Source organism: Notamacropus eugenii, chromosome 6, assembly GCF_028372415.1.
Source record: "Notamacropus eugenii isolate mMacEug1 chromosome 6, mMacEug1.pri_v2, whole genome shotgun sequence".
Lineage (NCBI taxonomy): Eukaryota > Metazoa > Chordata > Mammalia > Diprotodontia > Macropodidae > Notamacropus > Notamacropus eugenii.
Window position 1 is genome coordinate 273,234,898 of NC_092877.1, and position 23,896 is coordinate 273,258,793.

Here is a 23,896-nt window from a genome sequence, read left to right on the forward strand (position 1 = left end):
GATGATTCTCAGTGAGGGATAGGTACACTCAAGACTATTCTGTCCACTTGCTGCAATATGATCCCATTACAGTTTTTTTCTGTTTTCAGTGACTCTCATAATTTTCCTACTTCTATTTTGCTATAGTTTTAATATTTGCCAATAATAAATTAATAGGAATTAGATTTGTTCCTGTGATATTCGTGACAATGTTAAAATAGCTTCAGAAAACACCTGCACGTAGTTTTACTTGGAAGGGGAGAAATATGTGATTTTTGGCAATGGATTCTATGGCTCTTGTGCTCTACTTGTTGGAATGTTGGGGTGGTATGCTGATATTGAAACTATTTCACCTTTGCTCCTCCCCTGTGAATGAAAATGAAAAGAACAGGAAGGTAGAGAACAGGAGAATGCCCATAGGCCTCTGTGTGTGTAACAATAAAAAACATAGTAAGTTTATGGATTAGTTCCCTTATTACACACTTAGGATTTTTTGTAAGGCAAATGCATTTAGCCACCTGAGGTGTGCCTTAATGGATCACTATAGGATACTCTAGGGATTTTTAATGTACTTGTAATGTGCCTATGTGTAAATTATTTTAAACTATTTTTAAAAGTCACTTTAAAATTCTTTCAGCAGGTTCTTCCTTCCTGGAAAATAAACTATTGGGGAAAAGATAGAAAGAGAGCAGTGGTTTAAAAAACATACAACGTGTTCTGTTAAAGTTAATTTTGAATTCAGAAAATTTTCGAAAAACTGAATCTTCACTGTCTGACTTCAGGGTTCTGGCCTCTTTTCTTGTAGCAGATTCCATGAAGGAATGTTTGTCCCATTTTCCATCATAACAACATTGTTTAGAATGTGTGCTAGACATTTTATCCCCAGTGCTTTTGTCCAGGAACTCTTCTATCTGGTGCTTTCCGGGCAGCTGGGCAACTGTCAACTTTATTTTTATTTAAAAACACACTTCCACCAAATGAAATACTAAGGAATCTAAATAACGCTTTCAATTTAAGTTCTCAGATACAAGCAAACAAGCAAAGCAGGCGAGTCACTTTCAAATAGTAATGAGGACAATAACTGAGTGTTTGGAAAGACTAGAATCAGGGTACAGGGAAATGGAGGGACTGGGCTGAGGGAAGGGGACACAGGAAATGGTTATGCCCTTACACTCTGGCTAGAGCAAAGAACTTAGAGCGCTGATCCAAATTTTCAAGTGAATATAGACTTTTGTAATGTTAGATTCTAATATTAACACCTACACATTTTTAAACATACCTCTGCACATTTTTAAACATGAGCCTTGATATTATCATAATGAGACATTGAAAATTAATCACCCACAATCAAATATTTTATCAAATGTCATTATTTTAAATGTGACTCAAATTAAGTTCATGAAATTCAATAATTACTTTGAGCTTTTGTCTTAAAGAATTTCTTTCTGGTCCCTTTTTCGATGAGGGAGGATGTAATTGACATAGGATGGAAAGAGAATCACAACAGGGAAAATATTTAGGAAATTGGTCCTTTCCTGGTTTTTAAAGAAGAATGATTATTTACAAAGATATAGTTTAGTCACTAGAAGACTGATCTTCCAATCAAGGAGACGCAAGTTTAAGTCTTGTTTCTAACACACAAACAATCTATGAAAAACAACAAATCACCTTCTCAATCACTTTGACAAGGTTCTAAAATTTGCAGTTCTGAATTAGTGGAAGAAGTTGCCAACACTAATAAAATAACAAATTTGGACTTATATAATAATAATTTTTATGTGAAACAGTTGTGCAGTTAAAACTCAAGCAAAATCACCAAATTAGCTCATATTAATAAATCATCACTTATGCTAGTCTCCAGTGGTGTTTGCCAATTCTTTGGTCAGTTTTATATTGGATTTTAATTTGAGTGTTATCTTGTTCTGAAGGTCCATTGGAAGGTTAAGATGTCATTTAGCTTTATCTAAGATTAAGTACAGTGGAGTTTTGTCACAAAATGTTATGGCAAAAGGTAATTTTCAGACTGTGCTTAACATTACTGTTGCTGAAATGAAATTAAAAGACTTTTGTTTCTCTGAAATTAAACCAAAACCTCTCTTTCTGGAAATGCTTCATCTGCCCCATTCAAAGAAAATTCAACTTGCTTAAAAGTAGCAGCAACTAATATTAGTGGGCCAGTGTTATTTCCATATTCTTGTCAAATTTATATGACTTCTTTGGAATAATGGTACCTGTAAATAATGCATTGTGCTTTCCTATTTTAATTCAATTTTCTTTCCCCCCCGCTCCATTTTTTAGGTGAGATAGCTGAGGCACAGTTAAGTATCCAGTGTCACATGGCAAATCAGTAGCAGAAGTGGGATTAGAATTTAAGTCTTCATTGGCCAAGGTTTTTTGTTTGTTTGTTTGTTTTGTGTGTTTTTTTAACCACTACACAGTGCTTCTTCATATAGCATAGGAAGAAATGGGGAAAATGTCATTGGGAAGCAAAATATTTTTAGAGTCCACTAATAAATAATTGAACCAAACTCTGTTCTCTAGTTGAATGCAGAATTGTTACTTATCAAATCAGTCAGTAAATGCTTAATGTTTGAAAGCATTCTTGGAAGCTTTAGCTTTAAGCCTTAAATCCATAAAAATTTACTAGATGATGTCAGGTACTTAAAAAAATTTACAGTACCACCCACCCTGAAAATTTGATCCAATTTATGGTATAGAACTCTCACTACATGTACTCTAGGATCCCACTTGCTAGTCAAATAGCAGTAATGTATATTTATTTAAAAATAGTTTTCTTCAAGGTGATTAGCTTATGGTTCCCTAGGTGACCTAATTATCTGGGTCTAGAATAACAATGACCATCACATTCTTTACTGATTAATAGTAATGCTTAGATGCACATAGCTTGGTAATTTGTGTTTAATGCTCTAATTGATTCAGGATTGAAGGATTTCACCTGCATCGGTTATATACTCTTCCGTCAAAGTGGCTAATCCTTTTATTGTCTTAATACTAATAATCTGGGACTTCTCAGATCATTCAGATCACTGGTAGAGTTGGCAAAGGATCACCTGCTTAACATTTCTATCCTCAGTTTGTCTGGATCAGCACCAGTGTAGAAGTTGCAGGTGTAGGGCCCAATGCACAGCTAGTAAACTGTTAACATAGATCTTAAATATTAAAGAACAATCCAAAATCCTTTAAGTACAATACCACACACATGGGAAATGACTCACAATCTCATTGTAGCTGAGTACTCCTGTGAGACTTATAGTAAGAGCATTCTCCATTTCTGTCTGTTCTCAGGGAAAAGAAAATGTTCATATTTTTAATTTTATTATTTATTATTATTAATTTTAATTTTTTTGGTGAAAGTCTTTAGGAATCTTCTTTCATAATAGCTGAAAAATCACTTACAGCTTTGGTGTCATTTGATACAGTGCATCACTTGTCATTCTAACTCAAAACCCTTCAATCATAGATGGTTCCCTGTTGTTCTTGGAATAAATTCCATACTATTTGCTTGGCATTTAAGGCCCTTTGCAATCTTGTACCTTGTCCAAACAAACCCTCCACATGTTCCTGCTGTCCCCTAACGTAGCCATCTTTTTCTATGCATTTGTCTTTGATCATCGCAATCCTAATCCCTAGAAGACGTTGAAATCTTACCCATCCTTCAAAACTTCACTAAATTACTGCCAAATCCATGAAGCTTTCCCTATTTCCTCTCTTGCAAATGATCTTTTCTTCCTTCCTTTTCCCTTGGTGTTCTCTTTTTGCTTCTTTGATATACGTTCCATGTTTTATTAGGTATTGTTTATGTGTTTATATCCCCTAATGGATTTTACAATCTTTCAGGACAGAGGCTATGTTTAAATTCCCTCAGTACCAAGAACAGGTACTTAGCAGACATTGAATAAATGTTGATTTTAATTAACACAGTAGAAAACTTTTCACTTGTTCCAAAGAGGTAATTTTATTTCCCTATGTGCCGTGGTGTCTACACAATATTAATAGCTAAGATACCCGATCTAAGCTTCTTACATAAACATATGTTAAAGATATGGTGTAATTGAAAGCTTCATGGACTAGGAATCCAGAGAGTTTATTTATTGACATGTATTAACTGAGCCAGTCACTTCATTTCTCTGAACCTCAGTTAACTTATAAAAAAAGGATGGTCATGATTATCAAACCTACCTTACAGATTTGTTGGTAGGCAAGGGTTTTGTAAAGTTTCAAACAGTATAATAAACATGAGGGTTTGTAGATTAATTATATTTTTCATTATATTATTATCTTTTGTTTTTATCATTATCTTCATTTCCAAATATGTCCCTCCACCTGTTCTAGTCATCCCTTATAATGAATATTTAAGAATAAAAAACAGAGAAAAGTAATTTAGAAGAACTAACCAATATATCATCCCTTTCTGAAATGATATACTGTTCTATATCCATAGCCAGAGCCCTTCCAACTCTGAAAAGAGGAACGTGCATTTTGTGAAGTGTTCTTATAAAGATGGCTTTCTTTTTTAACTTCAAAAATAGCTCCACATTTTCTGGCCACACTGGCTTATGCTGTCAGCAATAGGAAGGAAACCAGGGAGAACCCTTTTTATAAAGTGGCTCATGTGAAAATATTGCCCATCAGAAACATAAAAATGTGCTTTATCATAGGATTCAGGATTGTTTGTGGCTGAATGAGTAAGGGAAATATGTGTTCAGTGAACAGGGAGATTTCTATATAGTCAAAATTCACTGGACATCACAGTACCTCTCACCTGATTCCTACTAACATTAAACAGAGGCGAGTAAAGGGATGTGTTTCTAACCTGTAATCAAGGTTCCTGAGCAGAGCTGCCTTTGTGTATGCACTCCTCTTGAGTGATAGAATACTAACAAGATGTTTTCCAAAGGAAACCTTGTATGAGAAAATTGCTTAGACATGAATAATCCTTTTCAAATGGTTGTCAGGCATTAGTCCTGAGGTTTGAGAACACATTATGAGAATGGTTACTGAACTAATATTAAGGCAAAAAAACAATGTTGTTTATATGTTTACGACAATGTCGTGATCACCAATGATGTCATGTTGCTTTAAAATTGAACTCAGATCTGTTTAGGTTTTAACCTGCTATTCTAGAGTTTTAGCTATTTAGGTTTTAACCTACTGCTTAGAGTTCACCTTTTGCATACTTCCTTTTAAAAAAATGGACTACAAAGAAGAAGGGCTATGAGGGTTTTTTATTGTTTCCTCCTCTCACAGTAGATTTAAATACTTTTAGAGCTTTATGTACTTGTATCTTTTGGTCTGATTTGTAGTATTGTTTATAATTTGGTAGAAAGTGTAGAGTCAGCACTTCTTCATTTATTAAAAGCAAAGTTATTTGATTTATTTATAACTAAAGTTCAGTTCTGAAAATATAGTGGGGGTTTTTTCCTAAGGGTTGGGAATAACGAGTGAATTGTACATAATGGAAACAACATGGTTCATTTGAGGCATTTTAGTGTCCAGGGTGGAACAGCCTTTGACTGATTAAGTGGGCAGACTTTATTGACTAACATTATTAAATATGAAATCTATTAAACTTAAGTACAACCTTCTCCCTTCCCCCACCCCATGTTAACATCAGTGCAAGTGCCAGAGTAAAACTCATGACATTTAGAAAGGAGAAAGAATCAGATGAGATTTACCAGAAGGAGGATATATGAATAATTGAATAGGAACGTCTGTAACAATGCAGCTCCTTTAGATAAAGCTTGACAAAATATTTTTCCATTTTCTGATGGGGATAAGTTGCTGAGGGATGGCTCAATCAGTTTTTCCATAGGCATGGTAATCAGGATAATTTCCGAGGCTTCTTTCTAAGACCCGATTTATTTCACCCACATCCCAAGGGGTCCACCACAAGATTGCTTTAGCCTTTCTGTTTACACTGGAAGAACTAAAAGTGCCACACTCACTTTGGTCTAACTGCAGCCTAGGTCAGAGAAATGGTATCTTTTGGGTATGAAGGTAATTTATTCATTGCCTTACCTCTTCTCACACCAAGGTTTCCTCTTTATGACTTAGAATTCCCATGAGACCCCTATAAGGCATATCCAGAGTGCCTTAGTGAAAATCTCCGTTCCTGTCAGGGATGCCAGCTTAAAGTCGAGCCAGTGCATCAAAGTGGGATAAATTAGTGTACTGACTCATAGAACCATTTTCATAGCTGAATCACGGTTTCCTTTGGGGGAAAGAAAAATGTAGCTTTTCTTGCCTGCTATTCTATTACATTGTGGGTCTCTTCAGAGGTGTAAAGAATTGACCTTTATCCTTAAAATGGCAAACTGTCTCTTTGAGAGAGAGGCTGCTGTTGCTTCTAAAGAGAAAGATTTCTGTTTTACTTTTTTTGAAGAGTCTGCCATTGCTATCATAGGTAAAGCACTTAGCAGAAAGAAGGGAATTCCACAAGTCTCCAAGGTAGGCTCTCTTTCTTATGAGGGCATTAAGGTTTGCCAGGGCTTCTCAGTGTCAGAGCTGCCAGAGGTATTTCTTGCATGCTGATATTTTTAGATAGACAGCAAGTCCTTCACTGTCCTTGTTTACATTCCTAAAGTGAACTATTCCTTATGACAAGGAAAGTTTTCTGATGGACAGCCAAGGAATTTAAATCCCTTTATGTATTTTTATATCTGTTTCAGAAGCAACCAGTACCAGTGTGGCCTCTCCAGATAGCCTCTAGGTTACTATTATCTAGGCTTGTTGAGGTGACAGGGTTAGACTAAATTCTTTTTTTTTAAATGGGCAAAAACTCCTACTAGGCAGTAATCCTAAAGGCAATAGGTTTTCTCCTTTGTTATAAAATTCTCCCAATACATACAAGGCTCCCGATGAATGTTCAGCTACCCTTCAGTTTCATCTAAGTCTGCCTAGAAACAGTTCATGAATAAAGTTAATGCTTGGTTTTAAGGCCATTCCTTTCTTGATATGTGGCCAAGAATGATGCCAGAGAGTACTTGAATTGGTGGAGTATTTTTATAATATAGGCATTGACAGTGATGGGAAATGGAAATTATTTACTCTGGGAACTCTGAATATCTTACTGTTACACCATTTACATAATATTAAATGATTGGCACAGTAGCTGGTTGAGATGCCCCTGAGCTGTTTTTCAGTCTATGCCCCACTCCAACCTGCCACTCTTGACATTTTCTTACATGTAAGACCTGAAAGAAATTAGGTCAGATCTTAATGAAATGAGGCGGAGGTTAAGAAAGAATTTTGATAAAGCTTCAAAAGGTAAGTCATTCTTACAGCCTTGCTCTCCTTCAGGCTTCATTATAGTATAAAATGTGTTATAGATCCATTTCTCAGTAGCTGTGTATGAGGAATGACTATAAAGCAACATGACTGATTTTTTTTAAATAAATGGCCCAGTATGCTTCATCTTCATCAAAAGTAGTTGCCTTAGGAGAATACACACTGATTTCAATGATATGCAATTGCTGGAACCATTTTTGTAACTCTTCCATTAGAACTGACTGCCTTCGGAGGTATGTCCAACTGCTTAGAGACAGCTATTGCCCTAGAGAGTCATGAGGATAGTAATGGCATTCTACCTGAGTTGAATTCAAAGAAAACTAGAAGATGTTGCAGGCTACATATAGCCAATGTAAAAAACAGGCAAAAATACCTGCAGAATGTTAATCATACAATCTTAGTATGAGAAGGGAACTCAGAGTGTAACTAATCTTGACACACCTGGCAGCAGTCACTGATCTTCTCCTTGGAAGACCTCTAGGGACACAGATCATTCCACTATTGGATAACTGTAATTATTAGGAAATTTTTCATTATATCAAGCATAAATTTGCCTTTTTTTACTTCCACCCATTGATTTTAGTTTTTTTCTCTAGTTAGGTAGAATAAACCTTTCTTCCGTGTAAAACCCCTTCAAATACTTGAAGATATCTAACAAACCCAGTCTTTTCTTTTATAAGCTCCATATCTGGTTCTTTCAGTCAGTCCTCATATGATGTAAATCTGAGGCCCTATACCATAACTACAGTGTTTCAGATGTGGTCTGACTAGGTCAAATTTCAGTTCTATTATGATCCCTATAATCCTGGATACTGTTCTTTTCAGTGCAGCTAATGATTACATTCGGATTTTTTGTTAAACAATTGTTTTTGCATGACCTGCAGTCCACTAAGAACCTTACCTCTTTTTTTAAGATTAGATCTACTTTGGACATATCTCCCCAGTTTGGGACTTATGAAATTCATTTTTGAATTTAAGAATAAGACATTATTTATGCCTTAAAATTTCATCTTAAGAGAGCTGACTCAACGTTCTAGTTTGTCAGAATATTTTTGAGTCTTGACTATTCTATTGTCTTCTGTATTAGTCATTCCTTCAATTTTTGTATAATTTGCACTTTTGATAAGTATATCATCTATGTCTTTAAGCCATTCTAGCACAATTCCTGTTATATAATATGTGCTTAATAAATACTTACTGGCTAATAAAATATTTCAGCCTTATTGATTGAGGCACTCTACTGGAGAATTTCTGAGGCACTCTATTGGAGAACTCTTTTCCAAGTTGGTACCTAAACATTTAGGTTTGACCATTCAAATTGTTCTTTGTCTTGATTTATACTATCTTTTTGTCCATGCCTTTTCATCTTCTTGACAAAACTAACATGAGAGACTTTGGTAAATACTTTTAAGTATTTAAGGTAGGTAAACTATACTTACAGTATGCCTATAATCCACAAGGTTAGGAATTATGTATTAAAAGATATGCATCAAGTTTAGACTATGTATTCCTTATAAAGTCATGATGGCTGTTTGTGATACTTCCTAGATGATTGTTCATTATTTCTTTAATATGTTTTAGAATTTTGCCAAGAATCAAGTCAAGGTTACTTGCATATACTTTGTCCCATTCTTTCCTTTGTTAAAAGAAAAAAATGAGACCTTTGAACATTATTAATCCTACAGTATTTCTCCTATCTCTATCATATTTCAAAAATCAGTGGCAGGTACACTTCAGAATGTAGGGACTTGGTCACATTTGAATATTGTCTACATCCTGATCTAAGAACTAAATTCTTGTTGTTCTCCATAGACTTTTAAAATTCTAGTTTTGACCTTACTTATTCCATGAGATATTCTTTTCTGCTCCTGATGCTTTCTCTCCTCTTTCAGTTTGTTAATTGGATATTTATGGTTGCTAACTGAACTCCTTCTTCACTGGGCATCATAGAAACTTCAGACTACATAAAAAGACAGTTCCCTGCCAAAGAATTGGTATTTAACTCAACAGAGAAAATATCTTATGAACTGTTAAGGATTTGATAAGTTTCTTCCATATCCCCAAATCAGGAAAGCTTTAATCAACACCATCCCTAGCATCAGTCTATGACGAGTCTAAAGACTGACAGTAGCACAATAACACATTTATGAGCTATCAAGAAAATCAGTTTCATTACTTTATGGTCACTATGCATCTTCTTCTTCTGCAAAACAACAACACCATTCAGAGAAACAATATTACCCAGCTTCGTCACCCATCTTATTGTCATCTTGCTTGGCTACAAATGACTTGTGGCTGTTTCCAAAAATCAAATCAGCCTTAAAAAGATGGAGATTTGCCACTGTTGAGGATATTTAAAATAATATGCCCCAGGCTTTGAAAGCTTGTATGCAGTTACATCTCAAATATATTAGATAGGAAGCATGGAATCTATCTATTTTAGGTAAGGTGAGAAGATTTTGTAAATATCTCTGGGCAAAACAAAAAATTATTAAGAAACTAGTTGTGGGAAAAATAATATCTGAATTAATCTGGAGCAAACTTCAATTCATTTAGGGAAATAACGGGCATATTTCACAAGCATGACTTTGGAAAGCTGTATCTTACCCAAAGAAATATATAGCTGTGAAATGCGACTACTTTAAAGTGTAATAAAACACAGGGACATTTTTCAACTTCAGATTACCAAATACTTCTATATGTGAGGAATACATTTAAATCAGTCCCATGCATTTCAAGTGTAACATCTCTTCTGTAGGATCAATCATCACTCCCTGAGCTGTAGCTACTTTGTAAGATAACAGGTATGTCTGGCCCTCCTGTGGCCAATGTCAGTGTTTGGTCATTCTTCAAAAAGGAAATCCAACGTAGGAAGGAAATTTTGAGGTTGTCTTTGAGTATTTTAACATTTTCCAATAACATGCTAGAGAAAAAGACTTAGCCTATCTTTTTCTTATCCCTAGGTATAATGGAGAAAATATTATTTATCAGTATGACTTTTAAATTATTATGAAAATTTTGTAGCGTTAACAGAACTGATTTCAGGCTTATAGGTTCTGTTTTAGGGGGAAAAGCTCTACCTTAATATCAACCACCTTTTGACTTCTGAAAGGTCAACGTTAAAGTTTTGTTTCTTTAACTTAAATATGGCAGAATCAAGATTTAGACTTGGAAGTAATTTTAATACCAATTGTACTAATAACCTCATTTTATTTCTGTTTCACACTCAAAGATAAGAGCTTTGAATGTTATTTTAAAGGAAAGGTTCATTAAGTCTCACCAGTCATCAGACATCAGTTTTGAATGAGTTTATCAGATCATAGAAAATCTCAAACTGAATGTCCCTTAGACAGCATAATCTTAGCATATCTCAGTTTAGTTTTAAACTTCAAGTCTCTCCATCAGATGTCAAATTGATCTTCCTAAAGTGTAAAGTCTGACCACAGCACCCCCATGTTCAATAATCTCATATTCAGTAAGGCTCCTCTTCATATCCAATATGAAGGGTAAAATCCTGTAGCATTCAAAGCCCTACATAACCTGGCTCCTTATTATTGTCCCAGTCTTCAGGGAAGAAAACTTAGCTTATGCCCTACCATGTACTCTATGATCCATTTATACTGACCACCTTGTTGTCCTTCACATAATACATTACATCTCTTGACTCAGGATATTCTCACTAATCCTTCCCCATGTCTGAAATTTTCATCTTCCTTATCTCTGTCCCCTGAATTCCTTCAAGTTTCAAATAAAAATTCTACCCCTGTACAAGAAGCCTTTCCTTATCCCCATTAATGTTAATGACTTCACCCTGGTGATTATTTCCAATTTATCTTATATTTATGTAACAGACTTTTGAGGCATCCCCAGATCACCTAAGATGAAAACATCCCTGTGGGAGATGCCAGGGACCTGCTCCTGGTAGAAAACATTCTACATTGTTCTCTGTCTTTTTTTCTGGTGGCATCCAGAGGGGTGTAATCCAGCTTCCTCTCTCCCTATGTCCACAGTCTATGGGGAGGGGAAGGTGATGAGGTTCATAGTTTAATTCAGTTCAGTTCAGTAGAATGGGGGGAGCCTGAATTCCAGGACAGAGGTCTCTTTGGGCTTCCTTGTTAAGCTGGCAGCAATAACTAGTCTGAAATCCTGACTCCAAATTGGCCATGGGTTAAGCTCCAGAGTTTCTTATACCTAGAACTGAAAAGAATAAGGAAAGCAAAGCAAAACCCAAGCCAGGGGGTTCTCAGGACCACAGAGCTTAGAGAGAAAGGGAAGGTAACTCTTTCCCCACCTAGCTTCATGCATGGTGCTTAAGCTGTAGATGAACAATACCTTCATTTCTGGACTGAACTGAAAAGAAAAAAATGACTATTTTTGGTGATTTTAAAGATATATCCAGTTTGGGATATGTAGCCATGTATCCAAGTGGTAGGGGAGTGCAGAATGTCTGGAAACAGTTCCTTTACATCTCCCAAACGTGTGCCTCCATCTTAGGTGATGTGGGCATGTGTCAGAGAACTCTATTAAATACAGTTTCTTTGTTCATAGTTGTTTGCATGTTGTCTCACCCATTAGACTATGAGCTCTTTGAGAGCAGGGAACTACTGTTGGTTTTTTCTACCTTTCTTTGATTTTCCAGGGCTTAGCATAATATGTGTGGCACATAGTAGGTGCTTAATAAATGCTTGTTGACTGATTGACTGCTCTGTGGGAATGTAGATTTCATAAGGAGGGATAAAAACTGTTGTACAGATATAGATGATGCAAATATGTATATCAATAGCAAGCTAGAAATGAGGGAAGACATACTGACATAAAAGGTTAAATAAATAAATTGTCAAAGTCTTTAATTGTGTCTAAAATAGACAGAGGTCATCATTATATTCTAACCTCCAGTGGGCGTAGGGCTTGATACATTCTGCGAGTATTGTTCTTTGTGGGAAATAAAACGTTAGATTTCAGCCGAAATGATCCAAACAGTAAATTTGATCATTATTGTTTCCCCTTTGCCTGTTTTGTCATTACCTCTTGACATAGTCATTCTAATAATTAGTGGTTATATAGCTTTCCCTTACGGGTTTGTGAACTGTGCCCAACACTGGGGCACTAACATGTCAAAACTGTTTACTAAATAAGATTCAGCACACTTTTTCATGTTCCCTTTGCTACAGATTGTGTTTATAGAGTCCATTCAGTCTCAAGTAGCCATACAAAGTAAGTCAAGTTTAAGCAGAGTTATTAAAGAGTGCTAAACAAAAAATTAAAAGTAATTTTATGTACTTTTATGGGATATAGGGTTTTGTTTTGTTTTTTACATTCAACTTGACGACTTCAATAACTGTGAAGACCCAGCTTAGGAAAAATTAGAAATGTGCTCCTTGTAACCCCCTAGTTGTCATGAGGAAAGGCAGCTTAGTTAATGGAATGAGCATTGACTTCAATGTCAGGAGAATGGCATTTGCCTTAAAGCTTGACAACTAATTATGATAGTGAATTCTTAAAGTGCATTTGATAACGTATTTTCACTTGATCAGCGGGAGTAATTAATACTCATCTCCATGATTGTTTTCTAAGGCTCAGTTTGTTAAACATGTGGGAACTCCCAGTGCTTTTCTAAGTAAAGTGAAGGGAGATTTTCTTTAATTGCAGCAGCATTTATTGGGCATTTATCATAGTCTACCATGGAGTTCTTAGTCTATTTGCCACCTACTAAACTGGAGGCATTATAAGTTTCTTGCCTATCTCAGCACCTACTATAGTGTTTGGTGCAGAGTGAAGGCCAAATAAATACTGTTGAATGAATGAAGAATTGGAAGCATCAAGATGCTTATTATAGAGAAAATAAAGCATCTAAATTATTGGATTATTTTTTTCATTTTTCACTAGAATGTTTTGCATTGTATCAATATGATTACTGTAGAAATTAAATTATTCTGCTTATGTTGCTTTAAGAAATGCAGAACAGGACTAAGAGATGATTTTAGGTAAAAAAAAAAAGAACAAAACTGAACACAACATAATTTTAATGTTTAATAATAATGGCCCATCAAGACTCAGAGATTAGCACATTGTCAGCACTAATGAAATATTAAGGAAGCAATCAATCAAAGCCTTGTTACAACCTAACAGTCACTTGATATATGATTTTTTTCAGAAAAACTGACTGTAAGTCAATGTTCTGTATATTGACCCAGTTTTTGTCATAGAGTCCCATTATAAAACTCATGCCATCTTCTAGTAATAGGCTTCAAGGAATGATATTTAGAATTTGAAGTAAGAAAGAGAAATGTTTGAAGAAGTAGGATCTTAGGTAGGAAGGAATGATGTTTGGGAGGGTGATCATAGAGATATGAAGGAAGTTGAGGTAGAGGAAGGAAATGGCTTCTCATTCCCATTGTAAGGCTCAACCGCAAATGTTGCTGTCTAGTCTTCCATATCTGTGCATCTTCCTAAATGGCACAGGGCTAACATAGTTTCAAAAGTGCTATCCCAGGAGACAGAATTCAGTTTGATGCAACAAACATGTGTTGAGTGTGTGTGTGTGTGTGTGTGTGTGTTTATTTACTTATTTGTGGATTATCATTCTAGATCCTGAGGGAAACAGAGTTTAGGGATCCCTTGGTCCTTGGCCTCATAGAGTTTATACATAGTCTAATAAAAGAAAGCAATACATAGCCAGAGCACTATAATGCCAAATAATATCTGCAGCGTAGATTTCTAATACAAAGTATTTTGTGACATTCCTTAGGAAAAGGCCATTATTGATTGTGGAGGTAGAATTTAGAGAAGGGTTTTGATGTTTTAGTTGATCGTTAAAAATAGATAGGATTTTCAGAGATGGGAACACTAGAAGCATAGTCTAGGGATAGTGAGCTGGGAATATGCAGGCCATGTGTGGAGTAGAAAATATTCTCTTTGGGCTCCAGATCTAATATGTGAAGGAAAGTAGCATGAGACAGGATTGGACAGGTAGAGTGACACTAGTTTGGGAAAAATCTTGAATGCCATACAAAACACTTTGAATTGTATTCAGAATGCATTAGAACTGTCACTCAACTCTCAACTGTGGCTCCAAGAAGTTGTAGCATGCACATTGGCCACACCCCCATGAAATCATCTTGCCAGATGGGCTAAACTAAGGTAACAGAGAGGCTTCAAACCTGTCAGTGAGTTAGGAGGATGTCTACCCTAACCATGTAAAGACTTCCCTCTGGTGGAATGAGAGGAAGAGAACAAAGGACATTAAAACTGAAGCAGGTGCTGTGGAACATGTAGAGCTTGGTCAGATACTGAAGATGTTAAGGTCATCCACTGAATCCTGGGCCATCACCAGTCATCGTTTCTTTTACTTTGCCATTAGACTTTGATGACTGGAAGAAAGAATGAAGTTGAAGACTTTGTACAACTCTTCTTCAGCTAAATCCAGTTCATATACATGTTAAGACATCACCCCCTCAATGTAATAAAAAATGAAGAAGAAAGAACAGTAATTTGTTTGGGAAAATATATTGCACTTATAGAGATATACAAGTTTAAGAGAGTGGAGGGGCGGGAGACTTTTCAGGGGGCTATAAAATAGTCCAGGTGGTTTATATAGAGAAGCTGTAGGAAGATAGTGACAATGGGAATCAAGGAAACTGATATGAGATTTTGCATAGGCTGAATCAACAGAATTTGATGATCAGTTGTATATGACAAGTGAGGGAAAAGGAAGAGTCGAAATCTAACAGCCAGTGTTTGAATATGGGAAGCTCAGTGGAGCTACTGACAGAAATAATGAAGTCTGAAGAAGGGGTAGAATGAGAAGAAAAAATAGTAAACTCACTTTGGGATCCATTGAGGTTTAGTAACAAAAATGTAATCTTGAGCTTTTCAAGAGAAAAGGGGACTATAGAGATCCTCTAGGCCAATACTCTTCTTTTACAGAAGTGCATACTTAGAGTCATAGAAGTTAATTAATACCTTTATCATTGTTACACTGGCAGTAAGTAGCTGATCCAGAATTCAGTATTTTCACTGAATCCCACTATAGGAACACACCTTTGTGAACATTCACATATGTCCAAATGGCCAGATTACAGCATGATGGTTATTTCACCTTTATGGTAACTATCTGTGTTCAATTTGAGAATGCCATTCTGAGAAGTAATCACCCAAGAAGTAATCATCCCAAAGAGGGAACTATATTTAGTTTCTTATTTATCCATTTTTTTAGTGCAAAGCTCCATATAGTTGGTATCCATATAAAAATGAAAAAAGACCCTTTTCATACATGGTGTTTGAATATCCTATGCAATGGTTACTGGTAGCATAACAATTATCCATTTTCCATATAGTGATCTATTATATGAAATTGGAAAAAAAAAGTTAAATTCTGCAGCTCAATTCAGTAAGCATTCCTTGCTGGAAGGTGTAACCTAGTCACCAATGCCCTTAGGATAATAGTATGTTTACTATCTAAATGGGAGACTATGTAGTAGAGGTGGAAAAACCACTGACTTTGGAGACAGAGAACCCAGGTTCAAAAAATTGACTCTGATTCTTACTACTCAAGTGACTGTGGATAACAATCTCTCTGATCCTTGATTTTCTTATCTGTAAAAGGATAAATTTGGAACAGTTATCTCTGAGGTCCCATCTAGCTCTACAAGCCAATTATTGATTGTTCCGATGTATGCTCCACTCATGGTGTGGGGATACACTAGGAAAGGCATGCATGGACTACAGAAATTCCAAATAAAACAATATCACTTTTGCTTTTTAGAGGTGATTGTTTTTTAACTTAGGGTCTTAAACAAAAACAAAAAATACAAGGAAGGATTTTAGTAAAGGGAGATTTGAGAGGAAGATATTTCTGGAGCAGAGAACCAAAGGAAAAAAGGCAAGGTGGGGCTTATTCATTAGACAGGGAAAGTCACAAAAAAATATTAATGTCCAGAAAGAACAGTATCTACTGCACTGGAGACCTCTGAGACAATGTCCTAATTGTTGTTTGAAAACATCTCTTTAAAGATTTACTTCTTTTCTGTGAATATTACTAGTTCAGTAGGAAACTGACAGTCTTCTTTTAGTATATTTTGTGCCATCACACCCCATTCTCAATTTAGAAGAGTTCTTTTAAATGCTTTCACATCTCAGTTCCTGTAAGTTTCCATTAAAAATCTATGTATTTTTATATGCTTCCGTCCCTTATATGTAGGTGACTTTTCCCATTTCATTCTTTTAAAGTAATTTCCTGAGTAGTTGAGCAATTTGATATACATCTCCACACAGGGTTATTGTTAGTTGTGAAGTTTTGCTATTTCATTCATTTTTCTATTTTTATATCTTCTGTGTGCTTGATGTCAGGAATTTTGCATACCATTCAGTGTGGTGTTCAGTTTTTAAAATTTTTTAATATTAAAGTGTTTCTAAAAACTGGTGCTTTGGAGCAAAATATCAAAGAAAGGAAATTCCTCTGTTGGTGGTGTACGATTTAGAAACATTCCTCAAATACTTCCTATTCCTTTATTATACTTGTAGTTTTAAGTTTTTTTGAGCAAAGGTGCAGGGCTTCACATCCAAAGGATGATAGAAGTATGAAAACTAGATTTCTGTTGGTTTAATGCAGCAGTTCTTTGAAAATAGCTAGTTGGAAAAGTAGAATTTCTTCAAGTCGATCCAATATTTCAGTTCAGATAAGAAAGGAACATTTTTTTTTTGCTCTGTAGGCATAGTATTTCAAAGCTTTTAAAACTGTGATGTTAACGTTAGAAGAAGCTAAGTGAGAGATTATCTGGTTGTATTTTTTAACAGATCTCTGCTCCTTGTACATGTTTTTAACCTTATAAGAGCTAATATTTTCAGATACTTTCCACTGCTATATTCTAATTCCAGAAAAGGTGATCGGTCCTGAGTAGTATATCAACAAACTTCTTGAATAGAGGAAAAATAGTTTTGCTAATAATTGTGATATAGTGGAATGAGAAAGAAATTACATATGCCTCTCCAACAAGATAATACGATTTCAGTGTATTTTTTGTTATTCATAGTAAATTGGCAACCTGAATGAATCCATAGGTTCTATACAGATTTCCATAGAAGAATAACCAGCATTTCTTGAATTTGTTTTTTTGTTATCAAGTTGATTTTGTTCAACTTTCATACTGTCCTAAGATCCCACCTAGCAGCATGAGTGATAATTGTCATAATCACAGTTTAACTACACTTCTAATTGCATGCTATCGTGTAGGAGGATACAAAGAAGTCACATACATGTCCTTCTGCTACCTTCTCTCTCAACTTGTATGACTGATTGGAATGCATGATACTGCTCAATATATTCAAAATGTTTTAAATATAAGATACTGAGAGACACAGACCCCTTTACAAAAAAATGAAAGAAATTCTTATCATTCAAAAAATCATAACACAAAATAGGAATGATATTCATAATTCACACTTAAATATTATTTTAAAATTTTATGAAATATTTTTCTCAAAACAATTATTTAAGGTAGGTAGTACAGTAAGCTGAGGCTCAGAGAGCTTAATTGAGTGATCACATAGTAAATTGAACTCAAATCTGGGTATCCTGCTTTTCTAGGACATACTGTATTTTCTCTACACCCTACTGGGCCCCTGTGGGGAATTCAAGTTCCCAAATGCTACTTTTATTCATCAGTTAGTGACAGATTAGGAACATCTTTAAATATTCCAAACATACATTATAAGACTGATTAATGGTATACTAATGTAAAATGTTAATACTGCCTTTAAAAACTAATCGTGAGACAGAAATTTCCGTTTGTGATATAGAGCAACAGAAAAAATGAAACCTTAATGTCAGTGGAAGATCTTGTATTGCATGCACAGTGTTGGAGAAGCCTAATGGTTTTGTTTTCAATTTTTAATTTTTTTTAACTTTCTGTGTGTCTGAGAGTTTTTTCCCCCTCTTCAAATGATTGTAATTTCAACTCCCAAATGATACATGTCCATTGAGGAAGCACACATTAGTAATTGTCAATTTAAGTTTTATTCTATTAGCCAGTAAGGGAAAAGACAACTGAAATGTAGCATAAGTGACACATCTTTTTATTAAAATATTACTTGCTTTTTAGGCACTGAATTTTGGAGATATGCCGAACTACTTGTGGGAGATTTGGGTACCTGACAAACCATGGGTGGTAAGATATCAGATCCATTTAAAGAAAACTAAACAAAAAAAAATTTCATAAAAGCAAACAATGTATCTTTTTTAAGTTAGGCAGTCAGGAAAGAATCACCTTCACTTACAAAATATCATAGCCTTGAAATCATGGATAAAACACTGTGAATTTGGTCATGATCCCTGAGAGAGGAGAGATAGAATTTTGAAACTTTCTTTTAAAGTTGAGAAAAATGTGAATTCATTCAAATGTACCTCTAGCAGGGTATTTCAGAAATACCTTCATGCAGATCTTACTTTAAGGAGCCCCTTAATAGCTTTGAAAACATAATTAATAAGTGTTTTCTAGGTCAGATCCCAATCATGTGTGTTTTCTAATAGTTCTTTACCTGTTTAGAGGGAAAGCTGAGATCATCAATTTCAAAATCTGCTTGTAAAAATCATCTCAGTTAGGTAGAATGTATAGACATTCATGTACATATGAATATATCTTTCTTTTGTATGTAGATACAAACTTGAGAACACTTTCAAAGCTTCCTCTTAACAGAAATTGCCAATATATTTTAGTGAGAATGTTTTAATCAGGTCACCCTATTGCTTTCCACAAGATGCTCAGTGAGAAAAATCAAAGTTTCTAACTAGAAGGCAGTATTATCATGTCTGATAATGTCTAGGTCAGCTCATTTTAGTATAAAGTGTTAAAAAAATGCTTCATTTCCTTTCATTGCTTTTTTTCTCGATGATCATGGCAGTATAAATATATGAAACCAAAGGGGAGTCAAGATTTGTCAGTCAATTAGTTCTACAGCCATTTGCCATTTTGTTCAGTGCTTAGAGCATATCCCTTCTGTGCTAGGAATACATACCTCAGGCAGAATCACAACTGAAAAGCTAAACTGATAGAAAAGGAACATTGACCAAACCTACAGCTTATGTTACTCAATCATAGGAACAGTCAATTAGAATTTATTAAGTGCCTACTGTATGCTTGGTATTGTGCAAAAGTGCTCAATTACACGGCAGCTTATTTTTTTTTTAAATAAACATACCAACTCACAACTCATGTTTCAGAACTACTGTCTGAGAATTCTAAAAATAGAGGTAAATCCAAATCCTTACAGATGGCCAGACAACATCCTTTTTAGTATTTTAGCAGTTAAAAAGCATTCAGACTTTAAAAAACAAAACAACCAACCCCATAGGATAAGATCTGATTCACTTTTAACAAAATAGTTGTTTCAAACAGTTACCTTTTTATAAGAATAATGGAAATTTTGGATTCTGAGGAGAAACAAATGCAGATATTGGGAATATGTAATATAGAATAAAAACCTTCATAATTAATAATATTTTTTCATAAGAGATTTCTACAAATCCCGTCCTAAATAAATGCCCAATGAACTGTACTTAGTTCAATGCAAGCTTTTATAGACTGGTGAGAAGCATATTTTTTTGAATTATCTATATGTGTTTACACGATGGACTGTAATAGTCCCAAAGGAAGCATTATGGCCCATCTAGTCAATAATCCATGTTTTAAAGTCCCTAAATACATGAATGCTATTATCAGCTATCATTTCGCTGATCTGCATTTTAAGAAGCATCTAAATACATATTTGCCAGCTTAATTTGAGTCTTGAAAGGTCCCTAAGTGTTTATTTACATGATAGACTATCCTGACATTGCAAAAACTGACCTTTCCTATACTTTTATGATTGCTTTTTATTTCACTGAGAATTCAACACAATGCTACAGGGCACTTTTAAGAGGACACGTGAAGTTGTACACTTTGCATTTTGCTTCTTGGTGAAGGGTAAATGTTCAAAGTATGCCTGAATTTTGTCCTCCTTCATAAGATAATGTTTTTCAAATGACTTTGAACCAAAAATGTTATTAACAACAACTCCACAGTCTGTAAAGCTTAAGACTTCACTAGGACACTTCGCATATATAAACACCTAAGCATACATATGCGTATGAACATGACAATGCGCATATTAATGAAAATATATGTATATATTTACATTGTGCTGCTTATCTACCTATGTTTGTGTATGTGTTTACATGAAATACATGAAAATGTGGGACATAACTTTGAGGCCCAACGCTCTGGGTTGTTCCAATAGCCTTAATACAATGGTGGATACTGAAACCCCAATATGTCATTTATGGTAATATGTTTTCTTAGATATTTTACTCAAGTTGGAAGGAAGATCCATAGCCAATTTTTCCTTTTACAAATCTCCAAAACTTGAACTTGTCATTTGAATTAAGAACCAGATGCTGATAATGTTGTCAGATTGAAGGAATAAAATAAAATAAGATTCAGAAAGGCATAACATGAAATAGAAAAGTAGGAGTTTTGTTGTTGTTTTAAAATTCATTATCACCAAACTTGCCCTAAGGAAACCACAGATTCATAGGAAAAAATCTTCTGACAGATGGACTCTCAGACATAGTTTCTTGAAAGTTTAGAGACGAAAATACGCTATAACTCCTTCACGAAAGTCACCTTGCTTTGGGCTAGAATATAAACATTGGTTCTGTCTTAGATGCCATTTGTTGAACTTTAGTTGTTAAAATATAAATATTGATTAATCCATTTAATAAAGCAGTCCTATGGAATAGATCTGAGGACAGCATTTTAGCAGATTTCCCACAGGTGATCCATATGTCATTCTTCCAATAGAAATTATCTCCTAGATACATTTTAGTCATTCATAATCCAGAAATTTGTCCGTGTGTGTGCTGAAGATTTTTCTTTCTCTGTTCATCTATACATAAGCTGTACAAAATAGGTTCTAAATTTCCAATATGCAATAATTTTAAATCTTAGAGAAAGCAATAAGTTATCCTCTAAACATATTTAATGAAAATACTTGGAAATGTCTCCCCCAGGGCACATAACAAGCACATAACTAAGTCTACCTGAAAGTTATTCATGGACGGTAATTACTTTCCATCCTTCAGTTAGCTTCATATAGAATAAAGTTGAAGTGGCAGCTGGTTAATCACAAAGTTTCCAAAGCTGTATCTTTGCTCTGGCCTACCATATATTTTCTTTCTTGACTCATTCTATCACCAGATTGTGCATATTTCAGTATTTAATTATAATGGAAGACTGAGATAAAGACAGTGTGGGAGAATGGAATGAACACCAAGTTTCCTAGTTCCTATCACTTATTTGTAAAATTGGAAGTATTATAATTCCTTCTTTCCAGAAGTCTGAATTCCTGAAAAGTAAGAAGTAATTAAAAAGAGATTGTTTCCATTAGTATTATCTTGTATAATAATTTAACACTTATGAAGAATTTTATAAAATAAAACTCCAGTGTGTCACCATTATGTAATTTGTATCCAGTATTAATTTTTAAAAGGACATAATGGAATTAATCCTTCCTTTCTTTGCAATATCAAATCATGTACTTTTTGTTTTATATTTTAATTTGCAGTTCTCATTGGTAATATTATTAAAACACCACTAAAAATAGCTGTGGGGGAAATCAGATTACCAGTATTAATTTTATGTAGAGAAAACAAATTTTTCAAGTAATACTACAAACATACAACCTTGGTATCTAAACAGTTATGTTCACAATGTCCATCGCTGAGATTTTTTTTTGTATTTTTGCCTGAAAAAGTACCCAAAGTAGTCTTAAAAACTGGAAACTGGATGCAGACTTTCTGCTTATTTTCCTTTAAAAAAATCTGTTCACATTTTAAGTTAACTTCCTAGATCAGATTCTAATCATCTGTGTTTTCCAATAGTTCTTTACCTGTTTAGAGGGAAAGCTGAGGTCAAAACGTTTATCACTTCAGTTTCAAAACCTGCTTGTAAATATCATCTCAGCTAGGTAGTATTTATAACCATTCATATACATATGAATATATCCTTATTGATATGTAGATGGAATTGGTGAGAACATTTTTCAAGCTTCCACTTAACAGACATTGCCAATATCTTTTAGCGAGAATGGTTTAATCAAGTCACAGTACTGCCTACCACAAGATGCCCAGTGACAAAAATAAGTTTCTGTTTACTAGAAGGCAGTATTGTTGTATCTGATAATGTCTTTAAGTGAAAGAGTTGCCATTTATCTAAACTCAAAGTATAATTTACATAAAAATTTAGGGAGAAGTATGCCTTCCAGGGTGCTGTTCTCTCTACCTAAATAGGATGTATTTTTTTTTACTTGACTTTTTTTCTCCCTAATTAGCACCTCAGAGTGTAGCATTCTTGATGCCTATGTAACCCCCTTGTTTCTTGGATCTGTCCTTGGGGATTTCCCAGCTGTTTTGCTGTCCTGTTGCAATTGAAATCCAACTTCTTCCAGGCTGTAACTGATAGTGAATGCAGCCATTTTATGTTTATCATGAGACAGATATACAGCAGAAATACTCAGAGGCATATGGACCAAATGCCCTATTGGAGCAAAAATCAGATCCATTCCTGTATTGCCTTTCCATGGACTTGAGGCTAATTGTGCTCATAAGCATTTGGTTATTGTACAAGCAAGCTAATATATCTATATCTGCCTATAGATAGAGATATATACATACACATATACATATATTATGATGATTCTTGATGGACTTTTAATTTTTGTTTGTTGTAGTCAGACTATGCAGATATGTGTGAGGATTAGTTTGTATGATATACTAGCATCCATGGGAGGGAAGAATATTTAAATAACTAAGGTTCAGATAAGAATGATGTTGTCTGTCTGGCTAATCCTTTATTTTAAATAAATATTTGTCTTACATAAAAGGATCAGTGTCCATGAGTAACGGCCAGTATATCTGAATTACATAAGTACCTTTCACCTGGGAAAACCTTGGAACATCGTGCATTTCATAACAGGACTCTAGGCTTAGCTACCACTTAATATTATTAAGATTAAAGTGATTTTCCATGATATCAATTTGGCCTCTTAAGGACCTAGGACTTCTGATATATCTTCCATTGCAGAGGTATAAAAGGTTCATTAATTCAACAAATAGGTACTGGATACTTGCTTTGGCCAAAGCCAAAGCTAGCTTTTGCTGGTTATTCAAAGAGGAATTTGTTTTGTTGATTTGTTTTGGTTGTGTCCAACTCTTCATGACCTCATTTGGGGTTTTCTTGGCAAACATACTGGAGTGGTTTGCCATGTCCTCCTCCAGATTATTTTACAGATGAGAAAACTGAGGCAAACAGTGTTAAATGACTTGTCCAGGGTCACATAGCTAGTAAGTGTCTAAGACCAGATTTGATCTTAAGACTGGGCACTGTATCCATTGTACCCACCTAGCTGCTCCTTCTAAGAAGAAAAATATAACCAGTTCTGCCCTCAAGAGTTTTCTTTCTGACAACTGTGGGTATGATATATGTATATATATATATATACACACACATATATATACACATATATATATATATATGGAGGAAGAGGGGGAGGAGAGAGAGAGAGACAATTTGGAATC

General features: G+C 34.8%; 1 protein-coding gene across 4 annotated transcripts in view; it reads left to right on the forward strand.

Moving 5' to 3' along the window:
* The window catches only part of PCDH9 (protocadherin 9), a 1,077,972-nt gene that overhangs the window by 425,307 nt on the left and 628,769 nt on the right, over positions 1-23,896 (forward strand). For 2 of the 4 annotated variants that reach the window (XM_072617056.1, XM_072617059.1), the window contains exon 4: positions 18,387-18,452. The exons of the other annotated variants lie outside the window; for them this stretch is intronic. In XM_072617056.1, coding sequence (XP_072473157.1) covers positions 18,387-18,452 — 66 coding nt within the window. The remainder of the gene's footprint in view (positions 1-18,386; positions 18,453-23,896) is intronic. 4 annotated transcript variants of the gene reach the window in all.